Below are 23,033 nucleotides of genomic sequence, written 5' to 3'. Positions count from 1 at the left end.
AAATAATATTGTGATATGAAGGCATCATTCCACTTCATAGATTGCATTTGCAAACATTGGCAGCCTCGGTAACAACATCCAATGCATTTAGCACGAACAATGTCTCCACTAAAAGTACGTGGAGTTCACAGCTGAATAATATCAAACATTCATATGAAACATGCAATGTTGAAAATAAATAAGAAAAGATCATATAGACTGGAACTATTTTTCTCTATGAAGCTAAAATCTATACATAATCCAGAATATTTGTTCATTCAAAGATAGATTCATCAACTGCTCCTGACTCGTCCAGTGCACCCCCTTTTCAAATCCTCAACTAACTAGCCACTCCTAGCTCCTTTAATGCACTCACTTTTCAACTCCTCACTGCCCTGAAAAGGAGAATGAAAACCATTTACATGAACATATGTTTATAGAGAACTGCAAGATAAGAGATTCTTTGATGAAATTATAAGAAATGTATCATACCAATGCTTTGTGGTTGTGCTGGAGGAGTTGGCTTAACTATTTTTACCTAAACACCAAAAAGATTCTGGATAAATAACATATCACACATGTGCAGATTGGAGCATACACAATGCTTGAATGAAAACATACTTACATGTGAGCGAGGCCAAGCAATAATAGAACCCATAGCATCCCTTACTGTTTGGAATTTTTCATATGGTCTAACTAGTTTCTCATCTCCTAGATATGTACAGCCGCGAACAAGAACTGCAACGTATTGCACTCCAAGCATGTTTCTTCCAACCTCATGTTTTCTCTTTACTCACTAAAGTTCCTTTGGCCACGAGTTTGTCTTTGTTTCTCGAGTTCATTGAATACAACACAACTTCAACTTTATCCAATTTTTTAAGAAATGAAACATTTGTTATTGATGAACTTGAGAATATTTTATTTTAGACAAATAAGAACAATTTCACAAATAATTAGACCAACTATCTATTATACAATCATTGTCATTTGGATATGTAGCCTATATGTACCTGCTTAGTGACTTGGTGATGACCACATGGCTTGGTTGCATTGCTATTTTGAGCATGATCATTCTGCAATTAAATAGGAATACGCATGAAGGGAGACACATGATCAACTACAATCAAGAATGATAGTTTTGAAGAGTTCCGATACATGCGCCGAGGAGCCTTATTCTACGCGTACTTTTGGTCTGCACATTTCACTATCAAATTAGATTAAGGTCCTATTACAAAATTATCTATTGTGAAAACTAAGCATGAATTCAGTATGCAAACAAATGAAGTTGACGTCATGTAAATCTATACACTTAAAACAGAATTCACCTAATATTCAACGCCAGGTGTTCCTCAACATCTATGCAGGGTTTCCACCAAAAAGAACATGTATGAAAGATTGGTATTTTATTAGTACTCATGTATTATTTCAGAAGTAATTAATTAGTTTATTTGAATAGGAGACCCGTTGGAGCAACAATGATATGTGTGTGACTAACTTTTGGTTCCATCGGGCCAAATCATGTTATTCTTGTATGCAATACAATTTTTAATACTTGGTTAAATCTGACTTATGATCTGCTAGTAGTGTCACGATGGTATTTGAAACGAGCTTATCAAAATGGGATTGGTATTTCATAATAATGTCATTTACCTTGCACTTAAATACAAAATTAGACAACCTTTTGTACAATCATTGTCATTTACATATGTAGCATATGTTTACCTGGTTAGCGACTTGAAGTCGTAAACTTGGTTCAGGACCGCCTTGCTGCACGAGAAGATTATTTTCAGCATGGGCATTCTGCAATTTAATAGGAGAAGGTGTCATCGGCATCATTGATAAAAAGCTGGATAAATACTGGCAGGTTATAGGTTAAGATTACTAGGATGGTATATACGAACCCAATCAGGTTATAGTTTCTAATTAAAGGTTAATATTTCACAAAGTTTTAATTTGATGATAAGATAGCTTTCCAATATTTGACTAGTATAAGGGTTCAATCAATAACAAAATTACCGGCAGGAAATAATTGATAACTGAGTGCCGGTTAGTTGGCACACCTTAGTGATCACATGTTCATGTGGTAAAGGCGCACTGCCACAACCCTCTTTTGATTTGGTTTGCTGCAGCTCCTATTAAAGCAATAGTTGTAAGACATTAGAATGGACCTGCATTAAATAGTACATGAAAAGCCCATTACATTACCTGCATAGTAGTTCGTGGCTCCTGCACATCGAGACTTGCAAATTATCTTGATTTGGCTAGTGGATTCATGAGATCTTCCTGGTACTATATTATCAATCTCTGGAGGACCTTGCAGATTTTCTTCACCAAGCTGCACATGTTCTGGATCATGAATTGTAAGGTCCAAGTCCCGTAGTCGTCTTGGTATCCTTGCCATTGTTAATCTGCCAAAGTAACAGAAACTATAGATCTCAACCAAAAGTTTAGTGCGGCATGGCATGTATAGAGAGAAAATGCCTCATTCTATAGCAATTCACATGATCGAAATGACCGTCATCAAGTAGCTAGTATGAAACTAGTTTCATATGTTTGATTGTCTTCTTCTCGCAACTTATGAATCCAACGATGACTTTACTCATGTCCCATTTTCAAGTCTTGCTAATAGAATTGATTAGAAGTGGTATAGAATACTAAGTGTGCATGCAACCTGTGATGGATTAGATGTGGCTGACATACACCATTATTTTGGCTGATGGAGGAAAGCTTAGAAGTGGGCCAGCTGTGTAAAATTGGACTCCCATTCAAAAAGATAATACTACTAGTACTACACAAATAACAAGATGGACTCATCGTGTGCGTGTATAACATACATACACAAATGATATGACCATTATGTACTAACTAACTAAAGGCCATAGTGGAGCAGCACCATCATGTCCTTGAAGTTGGTAGTGGTTGGGGCAGATTAACAGTGCAAGTGGTCAGGCAAAGTGGCTGCAAATACACAGGGATTACCTTATCTGAGGAGCAACTTAAGTACTGCCAAAGCAAGGTGAAATAATTTGGCTTAGATGTAACTTCATCATTACTACACATGGGAATTCATGATGTTCGGTTGATTAAAATTTTCTTATATATTAGTCATAATTTTTATACGTTTAGTAATCTTAATGAGCAAAAATTTGAAGAATTGATTATGCGCATGAATTGGACATGATGCCCACATTTGTCTACATAGACTAAATAATCTTCTACACTCATTATACCGGCATATAACAGTTGGGATTAAATCTATGATAAGACTGGCTGACACATAATTATTTTAGCAAAAAAACATGCAAGCAGCAAATCAAATATCAAGCATGCAATGAGATTTAATTCTGCCTAGAAGTTACGCTAATGCAAACCAGCACAGGAAGAATATGAAAGAAACAGTCACCAGTTTAGTGATTTCACTAGTACAGATTACACAAAAGCAACTGCTCACCCAAACAGTTTACAAAAAAACAATTGGGATGTGACTCTTCCCAAATGGTTCTGCCAACAAAGCTTTTGGATATTTTGTGCTACTAGTCACTATGCGTGATGTGGCTTAATGTGGATTAATAGTTACTCTGCTCTTACCATGGAGCAGAGCTCCTGCAGTTTGCACAACCGGACAGCAAACCTCCATTTCAGCATTTTCCCAAAACTGGTTTGCCCTCTAGGTGTGAGTCTTCTCTATCAGTTGCTCTATGAACTCCACCGTCGGACGGATCGGTTGTTATTAACATGGATGCTGCACTGTTCTCGAGCTCACGAAGGATGGGGATCAGCGTCGCGATACGGAACCACAACGGAGAATGCTTGTTGGCCTGTAACAAGCAGTCTGAAGTGATCATGACGCCTGAACTTGCTGAGGCATTGGTGCTGCCTTTTGGGATCGATCTAGAGTAGGGATGGTGATTGCTGACATTAAATCGTTGGCAGCAAGTTTTCAAGCTTGCTCTTTTATTCCTGTAAAACGTTTGACGAATGTACCAGCAGATAAACTAGCTTGTAGCTGTGAGCATCCTCCTAGTCAGATCTATCGTGGTGTAATCCCTGAACTTATTAGGAATACTCTATGTACTGATGTTGCTATCTGAATAAAGTGATGTTACTCTAAAAAATCAGAGAGCAAACCTTTACACCGATTAAGCCACAAGAAATCAAATTATGCCTTGAGTTTGAGGATCAAAGAATTTCAGTAATTTCTGGACCAAGACCTGAGAGAGTACAGCACAATGGTAGGAACAATACGAACCTGGGGCGCAACTACCCTAGGCAGGATGGCTGCTGTACCAACGTGCTTGCTCTGCTTAATATACCTGTAAGCTGAAGACGAAATTGCTCGTTGCAGAAGACTTCCTCCGACCTTCTCGCCCAATCGCCGCCGTTGGCCCCAATGCACACGCCGGCCAGTCTCTGTCCCCCAACCTCCACGGCCTCCAATCGCCCGCCCGCCCGCCGAGTATCCGTCAGACTGCCATCCAAACCAATGGATCTCTGTTCATCTGATTGAGGTGATGCACATCAGCGGCCAGCGGGTTGGAGGGATCCCATTAGATGGATTGGGATGGATTAGGAGGTGGAAGAAGAGGAGAAGTGGAGAGATGGCGGCGTGGGTGAGGAGAAGTGGAAAGAGGGCGGCGTGGCGGAGTGATTTACGGGGATTTATTTTCAATAATAAGAGCGCTGGCGTGCTATTTCCTAGCGGCAAATGGAAAATAGTTGTGCCAAACACCCAAATAATTTCCTCCAACAAAAGAATTAGAGAAAAATGATTTCCTCCAAATGAAATGCGGAAAACTAAGTATGTATCATTAGAAAAAGCCTATTTATTTTTGTTATACACAAACAACCAAAAAATGGGCCAGGTCACCTCCTCTATTATTATTGTTATTAGCATATACATCGTAAAATGTTTTATCCTAAAAAAGTAGAAATCCATCGTATTGTAATGTATAATGGATTTTTCGGTCTAAGGGCATCTTCAATGCCGACCCTCAAACCGTCCGCATATGTCCGGCCTCCCTCTCCTAGAACATCCGCATCCACGGCAGCGGGTTCCCCCGGCTACAAGGAGGACCAGTAGCCGTAGCAGCGGACCCATCTTCTCGTGGAGGCCACTCTGACAGATAAATAATTCGCGCCATCAGATGGGCCCGACGCCACCATCGCGGCGCGCCTGAAGGAGGAGCCATCGTTCCCGACGCGCGTCCGCATGAAACGGGCGTCAGCATCCCCCCACGCCTCTGCCACGTGAAGGATGACCCTGCATTGACAGACCATCGTCACCGCCACGCCGCCATCGTCACACGATAAAGGAGGAGCTTCCACCCATGATCATGAAGGCGTGTGGCGCATCCTCCACTACCTAGGAGGAGGTGGTTATGGTGGTGCCTCAGGCTCGAGGGCCATCGTATCCGAGGAGGGGCAGACGACGAGGCAGCAGGCTCGGTATGACCGGGGCAATGCGGCTCCCCGCTCTGCATCCGCTAAGAGCAACGTGCCGCCGGAATGTGTCCCTAATGACCCGGACCTTGCTGCTATGTGGGCATTCGACCGCTTCGTTACCACCGCTGAGAAAGCCGCCAAGTTCCGCATCCTTGACGGCAGGCTCAGCGAGATCAGCGAGGAGTGATCGCCTAGCGACTGCTCCACCGATGCCGGCAGGGGCAAGGCCGCCAGCGGGGCTTCGTCAGCACTGCCGATAATGGCCAAGGCGGCCCTCATCACCGCGCAACAGGAGGTGGAGCAGCTCCTCCGCCAGCGGTAGGCAACCATCGGACAAGGCTGTTGCGGTCCTCCGGCGACCTTCCACCGCTGGAGGGACGACGACGATGACAATATGGATGATGACGGCGATGCAGAAGGACAGGATGGCCATGCATACGAGGTGGTCGTCGGAGCAGCGGAAAGGCGTGACAGGATGGCCGCCCTGCTCGGCCGCCACCTGGCGCTTGCGGAGGAGCCGCTCCGCTTCCTCCTTCGTGGTGGTGAGCGAGCGATCACTCAACTAGGCCTCTGCGAGGTCGGGGTCTGCACGAAATTAGGTTGTTGCCTCGTCGGCCTCCTCTTAATTTTAAATCCGTTTGAAAAAAACGATGAAGTGATCAGATGGTTGTCCTTGTGTTAAAATTTCATAATCCGTCTGGATACTTATTTGGGTTCAATTTTTTGGCCAAATAGGTAGTGAATTGGTTTTCCAATTTTATTCGATTCAACCAAAATGATTGAAAATTTCCCAGAGTAATAATCATATGGTTGTCGTTGTGTAAATAATTCATAATTTTATGGACACTTTGTTTTTCCGTTCAAGTTTTAGGCCAAATTTTCGGTTCTAAATTTGGCAGCTGGTACTAAAATGGTAGCAAAAAGCTGCCAAATTTGGTAATGTTGGACCCACCATTTGGATCCTAGCAAGGTAAAAGAAATCTACAATCCGAACAAAATGACTTGGTCCATGGACATAACAGAATGTTTCTGTCTAGACTGCATTGCCAGTTTGCCACTTCTGAATTCTGATAGTCAATAGTCTTAGAAAATTGCACTTGTGACATTGTGGCAACACATTTGACAATGGACAGACAAAAGCACATCAGTCTGATATAACCTAGTTTCTTACATTCAAACACACATTAATTCCATTTAGCTAAACTACGCACCTCCCAATTATGCAGTCATGTAAAAGACGAGTGTTGAAGGCATGATCTTAAAAAAGAAGAATTCACAAATGTATATTAAACATTTCTCAGCCATGTAATATAATAACACCAGATAACTGTAACATGTGGGAATAATCAATAAACCAAAGGTGATACTTCACTTTCCAGAACAGAAATTCTGCAGAATCAACTTGCAATTAACAACCAAGTACACTTGGGCTGTGCCCTAAATTAGTACAAAAAATACAACCATAAACTATAATAAAGCATTCTGACTTTGTGCTACTGAAACCATAACTAAAATTGTAGTTGCATGCAAAGAACCACACGAGCAAAGAGCTTCCACCATACTTCAGCCTGAACCAAAATCACAATGCTCTAATCTGTTTCATCCAATGATTCTTCAGCACCCATGTCAAAAAGATCATGAGGCCTGACTTCCACTACTACATTCCATAGTTCAGCTTTTGGATCTTGAACAAAGAAAATCTGCTGCACTTGGGAGGAAAATACAAAAGGATCATCTTCTAGCTCATCCCCTGTGTGTATTTTCCCAGACTTGTTCACAAGAGTGAACCCAAACTCATCTGTTTGAATGCCAACTTCATGGTAGACATCATACCAATCACAATTAAAGAACACCACCTTGTAATCATTGTATGACAATTCAAAGATGCCACTTAATCTGCCATAATGTCTAACACCATTTTCTGCAATGTTCACTACACCACTATTTTGTGTGACATGCCCTGACTCATGACTCATCGTGTGGAACCTGAAGTTGTTGATGACATAGCCACTATAGCACACCCCGTCTATGTTGGGTTTTCCAGCCAAAGCTCTTACCTTTTCTGTAATAGTTGGTCCATCGCTTTGTAAAACCTGTATGTACAATTAGTTAAATTCAGGTGCATAATTCAGAGTACATGAATACGGTAAAATGTACCTTTTGTTCCAACCAGTCAGCAAAGTTGAAAAGGATATTAAGTAGACTCATTAACGAGTCAGATAAGACATCATTGAATAAGAAACAGAGAACATATGTGATGATCTACAATACAAGATTGAAACTTAAGACCAATTTAACACCCCAGTTTGGTTAAAAGCTTACTTTGACACAGCTAAGCCAAAAGTAGTAATTATTACCCCTCGGGACAGAGTGTGGCTTGCCACAAAAGTGTGGCCAAAATATACTCCTTACATGTGACTAGTAAAGTCGCAAGCCACAACTGTGTCAGCCAGCCGAACATTCACTCACCTCAGAAAGTTATGTGTGCCTAACCATATATCTGGCAACATTTGGCTGGAAATCAAACAGTCCCCAAGTGACTGGCAGTTGTTGAAGGGTAGCCGGTCGCATATTTTTTCAAAGTTAGCAAGCAGGGCCTAAGAGAGTAATTATCAAACAGTGCATTCTAAATTTCTAATGCACACGGTCAGTTGCTGCATGTGTTTACACCTTCAGGAAAAAGAGATTTTTAGGAAACACTACCACTTGCCTCATTGGCGCATGGTAGGATACGCTGAAAAGACAACTTGGGTGAGTGGCACTTGCTGATTTCTTTATCAAAAATCCGGGAAGACTGCAGCTACTTACTTGCTTTATTGAAGTTACTCTGTTCTTCAGTGTTATAAGCATGATTCAGCTTCATACATGCTACATATATTGTTTCAGTACCGAATAGGTTGTCCACTTTACGTCCAATGCTTGATACTTTTGGACAAATGGTATGTCTCTCGGTGAGGAGCAAGGCAGCGAGCTTGTACCAGAATCCAATTAAAACATTTTAAGTGTCTCTATGTTCACCAGGACAACCAGAAAATGATCAAAAAGTCAAAGGCAAAGCTTAGTTCAGTTCAGTTCATCCTAGCATATGGATCTGCTTCAAAAATATGGTGAAAACTACCTTTAACAGACTTCATTAAGAATATATCATCAGTATGCCTAGAAAAAAAGCGCAAGGGAAAAACTTAGCGTCCATAAGGCTATAGCTACCTAAAAATATACTAAATCATACAAAATAAGTCTTAATTGCACCATAAATTAGAATTTAAACTTAATTCTTAATGATACAACGAAATATATAAAAACATGCCGAAAACTTCAATACAAAGTACAAGATACAAACGAGGTACTTTCTCGAGTTGAGATTGAAGGCGGGTTGTTTGAAGCCAAAGACAATGGTCCGATATATGGTTGTTCCAATTTGTGGAGTTGATTCAGTCCAACTGAAACACCGGGTGTTGAAACTTCTAATGAAATATATCTTCCTCTTCTATTTCTACAGAATGAAATGAAATTGATACTAAAATGCATTCCCTTCCAAATCAACAATACATTATACATATACACAGTCCCCTGCATATACGCTGATACACAATTTTTCAGTTCAAATTTAATTTCATTTTCATCATACACTGATAGGAAGAACAGAAGAGAGAGATTTCTCAGAAAATTACCCCTGTCCCAGCCTGATTGTTGTTTGTTGACAGCAAGTCCTGGGCGGCAGAGCCCGGCCGAGCAGGCGAGCAGCCCGGGATTGGCCGGAGCAAAGCGCCAGAGCCGGCGCGGCGGGCGACGGCCCCCGGCTGGAGCAGGCGTGGAGCAGCACGTCCCTGGCGACCAGGCAAAGGGTCGGGGACGGCCGAGGAGCGCCAGAGAAGAGGGGCAGTCCTTGCGGAGGGCATTCACCGGCGGCGGACGCAGCGCACTGGCAGGACCAGTTGCAGGAGGCAGGAGATGGAGTTGGTCGCTGGAGGCTGTGGAGATTGGGACGGGGCGCAGGGGTGGAGGAGGAGCCAGCCCGGCGGCGGCGGCATAGATGGGCGGCTCAGGACGTGGCGGCGGATAAGGTTTTTTTTTGGAGACAAAAAAATACTTTGGTTTTATTATTTATTTGTTAAACTCTTTTATGTATCCTAAAACGTCTCAAAAATCGTCTATACCTATTTACACATGTAAAATATAATAAATGAGATATACCTTAAAAATAAGATTTGTGACGGTACTTACATCGTCTCAAAAAACGTCCCTACATATTAGATGCTTTCAGCATAGAGACGAATATAAAAGCGTCTTAGAAAAAACGTGCCTACTGACATGTTTTGTTGTAGTGTCTGCTGACAGTTTGCCTCATAGATGTCTGGAGAAGCCACATGTACGTCTCTTTGGTCTCTCAGAAATAATGGCGCAACCAAAAACAGTGGTGCAACGGTGGTTATTAACAGCGACAAAGGGGATGGAATGGCATACCATATCTGTTCATCTTATATGTGTTGTCAAACACGACCACATCTCCGTAGTCCTGATAGTCCATCCGTGACTGTGCATCGCACCAGAACATACTCTTCAACCGTCCTTCCTTATGAAGCACGTACTCAAAGAAGAAGTCAGGGTCCTTCGACTTTCTGCTCCTCATAATGTCCACTACCGTCTCAGCATCACCCTTTGCAATGACCTTCATTTTCTCTCTGCAGCACACATTGTAAGCATCTCACCTAGTAAGAGCATCTCCAACAGCCGCGCTAAAGCGCCGCGCATAAAAAACCTGTTAGCGCACGCGCTGCGGCTGGTTTTGCGCGCCCGCCTGCGCTGGCTCCAGCAGCCGCGCTGAAATGCAGCGCGCGCGACTAGAAATGTATGCATTTTTAAAAGTTGAATTTTTTAAAAAAACTAGATAGATTGCATAGATTAAACGATACAAAGGTATTTTACATCCGAAACATAGATTGCATAAAATAAAAACGACAAACGATAAACATAGATTGCATTAACAAAAAAAACTACTCTAAGTCGCTATCATCATCACCACTATCATCCTCGGCGGTGTCGTCCGAGGTAGATAGCCAGATGTCCAGCCACCGCTCATCGTTCGGCGTGAAGAACGACTGCCCACCTGCTGCAACGAGGTCGGTCTGCGCATTCGCCAACGCCTTCCGCCGACACCTGTCCAACCGCGACGCGCGGCGCCTTTGCGTGTCCTCCTCGCGGCGCCTTGCCCAGTAGGCTTGCTCGTAGGCGACGTCCTCCGGGTGGCGCTGGCGCCAGTCCGCCATGACCCTCTCGTCCTCCTGGGCGACGAGGAGGCGGCGTTGCCGCTCGGCGTGCTCCGCATGGTCTTCGGCCGTGTTCAGACAAGGCAGAGGGGCGAGGTTGAGCGCTTGCTCGAGCGTGTACACATCTTGGAAGTTCATCTGGCCGCGCGGCCGGCCTAGGCGCCACGCTGCCGCGTCGTACGCGCGGGCGGCCTGTCGCGCCGTCCCGTACGTGCCGAGGGCGAGCCGGAGTTCGCCGGAGCGTATCTCCGCGGTGTAGCTGCCGTTGGGCCGCAGGCGGACGCCACGGTAGCCGGACGCTCCTCGGCGGCGCGACGGCATGGCGGCGCGTCGGTGGCGGGGCGCTGGAGCGGCGCATGGCAGAGAGGGAGAGGGAGAGGGGAAGAGATGTGTGTGGAGAAGGCGCGTGGCGCGCGCAGCTTTTATAGGCGCGCGCGAAGCGGCGCGCCAAATCTTGCGCGCGAGCTGGCGCCTTTTCGCGCGCGCTAACGGTTCCCGCGGCCGCTGGAGCGCGGCAAACCGCCCCGCGCGCGCTAAAAGCTGTGTTTACCACGCGCGCGCGTCGTTTGGGGCGACTGTTGGAGATGCTCTAAGTCCGCACTTATCGTTCGAACCATAGCTGTTGATGAAGTTGTCGACCATTATTTGCTTTTTGATCCCAGACCCTTGCATCGCCAATATCTCTGCCCTCGTGCCATCTCCAATCCATTTGTGTAACTACAAAAATGGGACCTCGCCGGGTTGCGCCAGCGCGTGGTTGTGATCGTCCATGAATGACGCGACGAACCAAACTCCACGTGCTCTGTCCAACTTCACCGTCATCTATGCACCGCACTCACAACGAGTCTTAGGTCTAAGCCTGTGGGTGCGGCCCTCCATGGTTATGAATTTGCTTTGCCATTTCCCTGCCCTGGAGCAAAAGAACCGCCTGAACTGAATAATTCCTGAAGGCCCTTTCCCTCATTTCACCTTCTCCCTCCTGATGCTGAACCCACACTCTTTGGGGTGCTTGTTGTAGAATATGAATGCATCCCCTTGGAACCGAAATGTCAAAGCCATGACCTTTCAATGTGTCTCCCGCATCCGTTGCTGGTTTTGAGCCTCCTCGTTGTCCATCTCTGCTTTGTTGTGATCATCGTCAGAACCAGCTGACCCCTCCTACAAAATTACATATGAAACTATGTCAATTACCATCATTTATTTCATACTACTTCGCGCCGTACAAAATGATTGAACGAACCTGGCTCAAGTTATCGGTGAATGATTCCTGGAAATTGTTTTGCTCATTCTCAACATCCACATCTTCCTGTAAATTAATATACATAGACAAATAATTAGCCATACGGTACTTTGCAAGTTCAAATATGTAATCAAAATATACATCACTTACGTTTTCATTGTTTGCACCAAGTTCATTATTTTCAAAATCCTCCGAAGGTAAGATATCATATGACGAGCATGATTCGTTGTCACTGTTATCCTCATCTTCGTTAATACTATCGTTATAGGTCCGAGTGACCTTACCAGTACCATTCTCATCGCCCATGAATGCGGTTTCTTCATCCATGTGAACACACCTAACTAGCAACATTGCACAACATTGATAAATAAACTTTATCTCGTGTTAAAGTTCATATAGTGGGTCATGCCGATCAAAAAATTGCAAGATTGAAAAAAATTAAATTATTTTTTACAAAAACTAAATCACTTCGATCGGTCATGCTAGGTTTAGATGGCAAACCTTGGGCGACAGTGTTGATGTCACCGGTCAAGGCCGACGAGGCCTTGGGGAAGGGGTCTCTGGCGTGATTCTAGCCAGCGGCGGCGTGGAAGATGAGGAAGCCGCAGGATTATGGGACGGACCCGCGGCGGGGGACGACTGCGGTTAGTGGAGGCGAACGCGGTGTGGGACGTCGGGGCGGTCAGTGCCTGCAGGATCCGCCGCGTGGGATAGGGACGGTGAGAAGCGGCGTATGATGGGGTTGGAACAGCGTCCGAAGCCGGCGACCTAGGTGGGCAGCAGGCGGGCGTGATCGTGGACTTTTTTTTTGCATGGGCGCATGTATCGGTACGACCGGCGGGTACGTGTACAATACGAGGTGGGTATACATTTTCTTGAAATGACTCATCTGCCCTTCTATGGTTTGTGTGTGTCTGGAGGTGGTAGCGAAGCAGAGGCCGAGAATGAATATGCTTAACTTTGTGCTCCGGTCAATATGTTTCTCTCAATCATATAGTACTACCTTCACTATTATTTTGTACATTGATTTTGCATTATTCATGATGTGATCTCATACAATACTAGCATTTTAAGTATTTTTTTTAAATATAGTAATTAGTCCTGCCAGTCTTCAAGAAATCAAGCTGATAATCTCATTCTTATACCATTTGGCAGTTTTGTGCCTACCACCTTAATGATATCTTTTAATATTCTAGATTATTCCTCATTTTGGAATGCTTACCATTGACTGAGATTGCACGGTTTTACGGATACAAGGTACTCTAGCTCAAAATATAAGACATGCAAGAAAACGTTTTATATTTCGAGACAGAGGGAGTGCCTCATTATATCAGCTGGTAACAGATTGACGGTTGAAACAATTTCACTATGCTGGGACATCTCAATATCTCATTGGTAAAGTAGCTTAGAACATCTACAGCCGGATATGTCAAATATGACCCTTTAAATTTCAAGAGTTACATCCGGACATCTCATACTAGATTCTCAAATTCATACAAAGATATGCAAATAAATAAACCTACGTATTACGCTGATCACCTAGCTACTCGTCATCGAGATGCCGACAATCTCCGCGCCCGGCTCCAGCGGCATGGGCGGGAGCTGCAGCTCCAGCTCCTCCGACTGCTCCGCTCTGGCCCCCTTCGCCTCTATCTTTGCGTCGAGTTCGGCGAAGAGCGTGTCGGACGCCGCCCGCTCCTGCTGGAGGAACGCCCTGTTGGCCTCCACATAGGCATCATCCTGGATGGACTCCAGGATGGCCTGCTGCTCCGCCATCTCCTCCCATTGGGAGACGGCGAACTCCGTCTTCGCTTGCTCCATGTTGAAGCCCGACAGCTCCGGCTCAGGCTGCTCCGCCTCCTCCACCTCCATCGAAGCCGGTTCCTTTCTCTCCTCTTCCCCCGGCTCCTCCTCCTCCTTCTCCGGCTACGGCGTGTCCGAAGGCAGCCCGACAGCGATGCGGGCGGCGTGCGCGTCCTGTCTCGCCTAGATCTCCCGCTGGATCTTGTACCGGCATTCCGGCGTGAGCATTGCGTAGTAGGTGATCTTCCTCTGGACCATGGCGGAGCGCCGGAGCGTGGGCAGAGCATCGGGACGGGAGAGGGAGGAGGTGGATGGGCTCGGACTGGCGGTGTGGACAGGGGGAGGTGGATGGGTTAGGGTTGAGGGACGCCGATCGGCGTAAATAGCCGGATTTGGTATCGGCCGGCGAGCCGGAGCGGTGTCATGCAGCGTTCACACCGCGGCGGACCGACGTGGCGGGCGTGCCCTGGCGCCCCCGTATCCGCCCAATATTTTGGTTGGATAAGAGGGGTGTCGGTCAGCCCGGGCGTTTGAGACCCATTTGAGGGCGGGCGTCTGGGTTGAAAAATCGTGACCGGTCAGTGACCGAGCGGGCCGTCCGGTCGTTTGAGGTTGGTTTGGTCGTTTGAGGTAGGTTTGGGGGCCCCCGGCTATAGATACTCTTATGTTGTGGTCATGAGTTGTACGTCCTATGTGGCTTGCATCCTGCGGCAGAATTCAATAGTCGCTCTTCAAACAGGTAAATGCAGTGATATATGGGGGAACTAACAATTTGGCATGTCAACCAGGCTATGATAACTGATGATAGAGAGGGGGCTCAAAAAAGTTGCCACTATGGAAACTTGATCGGTCCCACATCATGTGTAATTTCTGCCTATATATGGAGACCCATTAGACTGTACATGTAGCTCATCCTCTAGCCGCTCTTACTTTTGAAAGAGTTTGGCTAATTTTAGGTAGAGCTTTGGGTAAGGTGATGATATGCATCCCTTTATTTAAATTTGTCCAGGCTACATTATTTCCTTCTGTTTACTTCATGTTAGTGTTTATCCTATTATGACCCTAACACTGGGAAACTATCTTTTTAGGTTCGTTTTCTGGATTATGTATCAAAATTTATTGATAATCGAGTGTTGAAGATCCATTGTTTGCACCTACTTCCTCCTTTCAATATATAAGAGCGTTTTTTACACGTGGGACGGAAGGAGTAGATAATTGTATATTTTACTATCTGATTTTGGCTTGCAGTTTGCATGTTGCATAGATACTATCATTGGTAACCGAAACAAATTTGAGCTACAAGGTTTGAGATACAGGGCGTCAATGGCTTGAGGTAAAAACCAATTCCTACCAAACAGGACTCTTTCCGAAAAAATATTGAATCGGACTATAGGAGACCCATGCACATGGAGACAATCAACGGCGGAGCCAGCGTAGAAAGGTTGGGTTCAAGTGAACCCAATGAATTTTATCTGCCACCTACATATAGGTATGTATTTTCTTGACTTTAACCTAATAGAAAGTCTAGAATGACCCCATCGAATAATGTTATGAGGGGGGGCATTGGCCCCCAACCTTGCATCAGATATTTTTTTTGGTGAGCTTATATTGGAAATTTCTAGCAAACTCCATCACTGCATGCAATAGTTATTCATACTTAAACCCTTAGTGAACCCATTAGCAAAATTTCCTGGCTCCGCCCCTGGAGAACACAAGTCACACAAATGACCATACATCCAAATGCCATTCAAATTAGAGGACCATACATCTGAAAGCTCATGTAAAACGCCATCACAAACAACGACACTTCATTCAAAACTAGATTTGCATGTGACGCAACACTGCGGCAACAAGGATGGTCGAACAAAGCTCTTAACCCGGCGCCGCAAAGCGCGCCTGTTCCTCTAGTTATATACCACGGTCCTTGCTAGTTACTGCACGATACGGCCAACGTAGCGGTGGTCGTGCTTGGGGTAGGTGCAGCCGAGCCCGAACGGCAGCCACCCGAACCAGTTCTTGCTGCACTCCTTGACGGCGACGTCGCCCAGCACCCTCCTCCCCTTGGCCGTGACGAGGGTCACCACCTTGTGCTCGTCGAACACGATCCTGCACTTCCCGCCGGCCCCATCCTTGCACGACCCCGCCTCCGGCCAGTCCTCGCTCCACACCTCCACCCCGTCCATGTAGTTCCCGGCGTAAACCCACCGGCACGCCACACTGGTGCTTGCCGGGAGGACGAGGGGCTGGCCGAAATTCTTGACGGTCTTCCCCACCCGGCCGGCCGCCGAATAGTAGCACAGGGACTCGGTCGACTTGCCGTCGCGTACGTCGAACGATATTCCGTTGTCGCAGCCGCCGAAGGAGATCTCGTAGTCCTTGTTCCCCATGCGGTTCTCGATGTTGCACACGAACCTCTCGATCGTCACGGGCCGGTTGACGTCGGTTCGCTGGATTGATTCCGGCGGCGGCGGCGGGCATACCTGGGCGATGGAGGACCGGACAAGGTTGGCAGCGGCAACGAAGGCGACGAGAACGGTGATGGCCTGCCGGCGGCCGAGAGCGGCAGGGCTTTTCTTCATCTTGTCCTTTGTGTTCTGGGCGCACTGCTGTGACTCGCAGCCCGTGGGGCATGCATATATATGCAACGTGTGTATTATCACGGATGTTACTATCACGAAATAGTTAAATGCTTAAGCATCAAAACCTCCGGTTAATAATTAATTATAGGCGTTTAGACATGCCGGCCAGCGCAGTGTATTATTGCTATCTCCGTTTAGTCACTGTAAGAAACGGAGGATTTTTCAAATGATCTAATCTTATATCCTATATATCGCTCGGAGACTCTGCTTGATCTTAGAGACAAAAGGATGAGATCATCTAGCGGATGTGAAGCATCAAACGTGCATGAGTTTTGCATATTTTTTTCGCGAATACGCAAGCTCATTTCATATACCAGAGAGAGAGAGAGAGATACAACACAACAGATACATATACCAGAGAGAGATACAACATAGCACAACACAATAGTTTGGCGTATTTTTTAACACAGTACAATCGCAGATGCTCACAACATGCACATACACTCACCACTTGAAAACACGCATGGACACCCTATGAGCACATCCGAGATACTGAGCCAGCATAACATCTTGAGATTGATGAAATCATTATAGGCATTTTGTTGTCGAGGGGAATGTCTCCTCCCACTGAACGGACATCACCAAAAAGTCTAAAATAAATTTAAGTGGTTTCAGGAGCCCGCCCGAGCAAGGCAAGGGAGAGAAAATGTTTAGGGGAGAAAGAGGGTGCGTTGTTCGTCATCTGTTCAGAAAACGTTTCAGAGGAAGAAAAAAGACATTCATCTGTTTGTTTCCATCCAACATCCAACGGCTTGGATCTACTTGACTATAAAACTGAAAAGAATTGCAGTTAACTGGCGTATCAGTGTTTCTATTGTATAACCTTTAACTTCATAGTAGAGTTTATGAGCTTGTTGGCTGCATGTATCAATAATTTGCACCATTTCTCCTCTTTGAAATGTGGAATGGAAGGTGGACTCAGCGGTGAACAAGCCACCTCATCGGCTGACAATGTGGCCCTAGCACTCCCTACAATCCCAATCAATCAGATAGCTCCTTTTTTTAGAGAGCTTAGTATCTTTAGAGACGCGAGATAGGCCTTGCGAAATCTCCATTTCAGAGACATGGGTGCCATAAATTTTCTTCTAAAAACATCCCTCTCTCACGCATTGTCTTCTTTTTTTGTAGTTTTGCTAACACATTGTTACACGCATGCAACGATTTCCAAGGTCTCCACTCCTTGGCCGGGAATGAGTGAGTGGGTGACCAGTCAATTATCTTGATCTTAAAAAATGAATGAGATTACCTATGTTTTTCTCTTGATCCATGCTTCTTAGATACGAGAATTTTTTGTTGGAGCACAATGATTTCAAAGACGTAGTTCAAGGAATTTGGAATCAAAATATAAATGAGAAAGATAGTGCTGAAAGAATTACTACAACATTCAAGAGACTTAGGAAAGGTCTACACATTTGGTCCAAGAACTTTTTTCAACCTTGCTGCTACTATTAAGGCTTGCAATGAAGTTATTTTATGCTTGATCTAATTGAGGAATTCAGAGTACGGACAAATGAGGAATGGAATAGCTGAAACATTATTAGGGAGCACTATCCCAAGTTACTATCTTATCAAAGAACTTATTGGAAACAGAGAGCTACTATTAGATGATAGAAATTATGGGATGAAAATACCAAGTTTTCCCAAGCCAAAGCAATCATGAAATACAGAGCAAATCATATTTCCACCCTGCTAGACGTACTAGGAAAAGAAGTTACTGATCATCATGCAAAAGTTGTTGCTCTTTGGAGGCCATTCAAGCAGAGACTAAGTAACGCAACTCAGATTTATGAAGCTTTTGATCTTAGCACTTTGCTTGAGAGTTGTGATGGATTTCAAGATTTGGAAGCTCATTTTTCTAAAGAAGAGATTGATATTGTGGTGGACCAACTTCGTTTAGAAAGAGCACCAGGCCCTGATGGTTTCAATGGAGCCTTCATCAAGTCTTGCTGGAATATCATTTCTGAAGATTTTTATAATCTAGTTCAGGATTTCTTCCAAGGTAATATTATTCTTCAAAGTATCAACACATCCTTCATCACCTTGATCCCAAAGAAGGATAACCCAATGCTTCCAAGTGATTTCAGGCCTCCCTGCTAAACTACACTATTAAGATTATAACCAAGCTTTTGGCAAATAGGCTCTAGAAAATCATTCTCGGTTTGGTTCATGTCAATCGATATGGTTTTTTAAAAGTCTAGATCGGTTCAAGATTGCTTGACTTGGGCTTTTGAATACCTTAACCGATGCTATCAGTCCAAGAAGGAGATTATCATTCTTAAACTGGATTTTGAAACATTTGATCTCATTGAGCATGACCTCATCTTAGACATTTTGGAGACTAGAGTATTTGGGAAAAGATGGAGTTGCTGGATTAAAGTGATCTTTGAGTCTGGTACCTGTGTTGTTCTACTAAATGGGATTTTAGGAATACAATTCCACTGTAAAGGGGAGTGAGGAGGGATATCCTCTCTCATTTACTCTTTGTCCCGTTTGCTGATTTTCTACAGTCAATTATTAATGAAGCCATGCGAAACAACATCATATGTGCTCCACTCCAAGTTGATTCATGCTATGATTCCCCTGCCATCCAATATGTAGATGAATTGGCCTTGCCTGCTGAAGATATGCAACTGCTCCAAGTCAAATACCTCCTACTGCACACTGCTCAAAGTGGACTTAAGGTCAGTTATATCAAATCTGTGTTAATTCCCATTAATGTTGCTCCTGGGAAGATCGAATTCATTATAACCACTATTGGTTGTGAGTTGGGATCCTTCCCTTTTACCTACTTGGGACTGGCTCTCATCACAAGCAAGCTCAGAATTGAGGACTTCAATGCTACGATGCAGATAATTGAGAGAAGAATTTCAGGATGCTCAACTCTAATCTTATACGATTGCAGATTACAACCCATCGAGACTGCCTTCTCGTCTTTGCCTACATATTTCATGTGTTGTCTTGCCACTCCTTTTGGGAGTATTGGACCAGATCAACAAGTATTTCAGGCGTTTGTGTAGGAAACTTGGATCTGAAGAAACTAGACCAACTCTGATTGCCTACGAGATTGTTCGCAAACCTAAAAACATGGGGGCTTAGGAGTTTTGTACATTGCCAAACAAAATAAAGCTTTGTTCCTTAAAAATCTGCACAAGTCTCACAGCAAAGAGAATCTTCCTTGGGTTAGTCTAATTTGGGAATCATATTTATCCATTAACCCCTCCTCATGGAAAACTGGAGGGTTCATTTTAGTGGCAATCACACTTAAAGCTCATTCCACTATACAAGGAAGTGGCACATTGCATTGTTGGCACTGGACAATTAGTATTATTTTGGGAAGATAGTTGCAATGGACCTCCATTTGCTCAACAATTCCCAGAGCTTCACTCTTTTGCCATTAATAAAAAAAAGTCTCCTTGGCAACAATGCTAGTTGATCAGAATATCACTGAAAAATGTCAGAGGGCCACTTTCAAAACAAGCTTTTTCTACAGTTTAATAGCTTGAGCAGACACTCATTCAGGCCAATTTCTCTACAACTGCTAATACTTGGTCATACAACTAGAAAACAAATGTATACTCCTCTGGGAAAATGTAAAGGCACATCATGGGTCAATCTAGTGTTTGCTTTCTCTTTAATTGGCTCTAGAAGTGTGCAAGCAGGATCAAACACAATTTTTTTCTGGTTGTCATTGTATGATAGATTCAACACCAAGGGTCTACTTAATAGGAAATCCTTTCACATGGATTCTTTTGAATGTGTGCTTTGTAATGAAAACATAGAGGAGATCATTTAATTTGTCATCTTCTTTGGGACTGTACCTTTGCTCAATCTTGTTGGCATTCAATCTCTCCAAATAGACACAGGGGAATCTTATTCTTTGATGAAGTTGTGTTACTGCATCAGACTTTTCCCAAGTAGATTGCTTTAGATATTATCATCACGGGTTGCTGGAATATTTGGATGGAATAGAATGGAAAGATTCTTAAAAATGAAGTGCCAGGAATTATGTCTTAGAAGCATAGACACAAACAGAATCTTCTGCTGGTCAAGCATAGGACAAAGGCAAAGAATGTTGACTATCTCAGTGAGTGGATTGCATCCTTGAATTCATTTGATTCCATTTCTATTTGATGTTTCTCAAGTCAGAGAAAACTGGAGTTTGATGTACTCTACTTGCAAATTATACTTTTATACTTTTACGAAAATTATACCGTAGAACATTAGGGGTAAAAAAATTGTCTCGCTCTTGAGCATTTCACTCAAGCCCTCTCCATGATCACTTCTTCTGCCTCACCCACCTCCATCCCATGTCGGTTTTCCCCTTAAAAACCCTCAAAACATCTTGGAGCCACCTGGTCCAACTCACTCGTGCTTCCACCAATTTCCCTAACCACATCCCCATCCCAATCTGGCTACCACCACGGTCTCCACGTTCTAACCCTAACCCGCTGAAGTACAAAGTTCCGCATCTCTACTTCTCTAGGTTCGAGAACTGCAAAGCATGCCACTTGGCACTTCATTCACTTGGCTGCTCAAGGATAAGAACAACACATCCATCTATATCGAGCAGGCACATGAATTTTAGTTGACTCGTCAAATTTTAGGCCCCAATTTATATTTCGTCTTAGGGCTCCAAATTATTGGAGACGGCCCTACGAAGGCCTGCAACATGTCGTAGATCAAAACAGTCAACAAAAGTAAGACATGAGATATAGCATATACATACATATATCTTCTTTATTAGACTCGATGTAAGAGTACAATTTTTTCAATAGCGTGAACAATAAGAAACCACACATATATTCGTAGATCATCTGCAATCTGCATAGGGCTACTGGTTTTGTAACACATCTTGAGCTATGTAAACCAATGCATGCCGCGTTGACTGATAGCCAACACGCTAATTTCTCAAGAAGAATTGCACGCGCTATGTATGCATGCATGCATGCTGGCCGACTAGCGTTACTACTGTAGTAGCACTACAATGCAACACACAAATTTGTCATCAGTTTCACACGAAATAGTTTAGTTTCTGTCTGGGATTAAGGAGAATTTTCTCGTTCACGACGGGATCTTAGCGTCAACGTACTGTTTCCTTGAGCCTTTGCACCACCCTCTCGATGCTGCCCTGCTGCTCTCCAACCTACAAGATCGATATTCGTTAAAGATATCATGACGCTAGATTGTATTCATTTGAAGGACATATTGTAACCCAAAATGTCTAATGGTTAACGGCGCGAGCTCACCAGCGTGTGGATGGTGTACACGGCCCTAGCGCCGACCACGGAGAAGTGTGCGTTCTGCACCTCGCCGCCGGCCTCCTCCACCGCGCGCACGGCACGGTGGAACATCGAGCCGTCGCTGGGAGGGGCACCGGTGACGAGGATTCCGTGCAGACCCGAGCCAAGATGTTGAACCTCCACGACGACGGTCGCCGCCCCCGACGAGGAACCAGAGCCGGAGCCCAGCTCGGTCGTCGATGCCGCCCTGGCCGCGGTCAGCTCGCGCTTCCTATCTTTGAGCCTCTCCACCCGCTCCGCCGTCTGGCTTATGTATGCCGCCGCCTCCCCGAGCCTGTCAGGTCTCGTCGCCGCCGCCGGCTGTACATACATAAACATCATGAGTCCGTGCATGCGCGTGGTGCGTATATATAAACACATATACATATGAGGTCAATCGATGTAAAATGTGCACGAACTGCGGGAGAAGGGGCGGCGCCGCCGGCGCGGACGAGCGTGTCCAGGCGGTAGTACAGCGCGTTCATCTGGTTGCGACGGTTGCGCTCCACCGTCTTCCGTTCAGGCTTGCCGCCGGCCGTCGCAGGATGAAAAGGAGGCGGAGGAGGAGGGGGCATCGCCATGATGATCGGTGGGCTGGCGGTCGGTCGTGGTCGTGGTCAGCGTGTATGTACGTATACTTACGTTCGCACAATGACTCGTAGACGGTCACGCGCTTAGTTGCCCGGTGTGATACTCGTTCGGCTTCGGCCGTGCAAGCTATATATAGGGCTTTGCGAAGTGGGTTCATCTACTGTGCTAGTCAATATCCTCCGGGGTCGTTTGACGTGGAATGCACCCAGGAGAAGTTAAGCATTTCTTTAGCTTTTAGACCAAGGACCACGACCTTGTTGCTCTGTCACCGCCAAGCTGAGTTTCAGCACCGTCCATTTAAGAATATGATAATTAATTGAGGTAAATGCTCTAGTTAAATGGCAGTGCGTTGCCACCGGATGAAAAAAATATGGATTGGAGTGGCTAGCTCTCGTTCTACATGAGAATTAATCAAGTCCCATCTAACTTCTACACCATTTGATTTTTACATGAAGATTTGTGTAGGTTTTTTTGTTTAATTAATCAAATGATGCAGGAGTTAGATAAGACTTTTTTGATTCTCATCTAGATGAGAATTAGCAAACCCGAATATAGATACATATACCAATCAAATAGTTTTATTAATTCAAAATGTGCGTTGAACATGATGTCATCCCAACCTGAACTTGGGTCATTGCGGCAGGGGTGGCGACCCTCGATGGCCACAACAAGGAGATCGCGGGGGGGGGGGGGGGGGGGGGGGGGGGTTGATGCATGTGCACGCGCATCGATGTATTTGGCCCACCTTTATTGGTCGAACTGAAAGGTGATGAATTTGCATTGTTACCTTATT

At 44.8% G+C, this 23,033-nt stretch overlaps 1 protein-coding gene and 1 long non-coding RNA gene across 5 annotated transcripts; both read right to left on the bottom strand.

The window, feature by feature from the left end:
• Window positions 1-11: 11 nt before the first annotated feature.
• On the bottom strand, window positions 12-4,620 carry LOC123117502 (uncharacterized). 2 transcript variants are annotated; one of them, XR_006457390.1, is made up of 7 exons: window positions 4,293-4,620; window positions 2,185-2,387; window positions 2,040-2,111; window positions 1,702-1,779; window positions 990-1,052; window positions 472-517; window positions 12-374 (listed from the first exon to the last, which is right to left on the bottom strand). It is a non-coding gene; the product is annotated as an uncharacterized lncRNA (long non-coding RNA). The 2 variants fall into 2 exon arrangements; XR_006457391.1 differs by having other exon boundaries at window positions 3,568-4,600.
• A 2,125-nt stretch (window positions 4,621-6,745) lies between these two features.
• LOC123113987 (uncharacterized) lies at window positions 6,746-9,463 on the bottom strand. 3 transcript variants are annotated; one of them, XR_006456353.1, is made up of 3 exons: window positions 9,093-9,463; window positions 8,769-8,914; window positions 6,746-7,514 (listed from the first exon to the last, which is right to left on the bottom strand). XR_006456353.1 is itself a non-coding variant. In XM_044535334.1 (2 exons), the coding sequence occupies exons 1-2, from the start codon at window positions 9,318-9,320 to the stop codon at window positions 7,011-7,013; spliced, it is 732 nt and encodes a 243-aa protein (XP_044391269.1). In that variant the 5' UTR covers window positions 9,321-9,463; the 3' UTR covers window positions 6,746-7,010. The 3 variants fall into 3 exon arrangements, 2 of the variants coding, with proteins under 2 accessions (XP_044391269.1, XP_044391270.1); XM_044535334.1 differs by lacking the exon at window positions 8,769-8,914; XM_044535335.1 differs by lacking the exons at window positions 8,769-8,914; window positions 9,093-9,463 and adding an exon at window positions 8,230-8,758.
• Between the last annotated feature and the right edge of the window lie 13,570 nt (window positions 9,464-23,033).

Source organism: Triticum aestivum, chromosome 5B (genome assembly GCF_018294505.1).
Source record: "Triticum aestivum cultivar Chinese Spring chromosome 5B, IWGSC CS RefSeq v2.1, whole genome shotgun sequence".
Classification (NCBI taxonomy): domain Eukaryota; kingdom Viridiplantae; phylum Streptophyta; class Magnoliopsida; order Poales; family Poaceae; genus Triticum; species Triticum aestivum.
The sequence above is the reverse complement of the archived record's forward strand: the minus strand, read 5'-3'. Positions and strand labels throughout refer to the sequence as shown.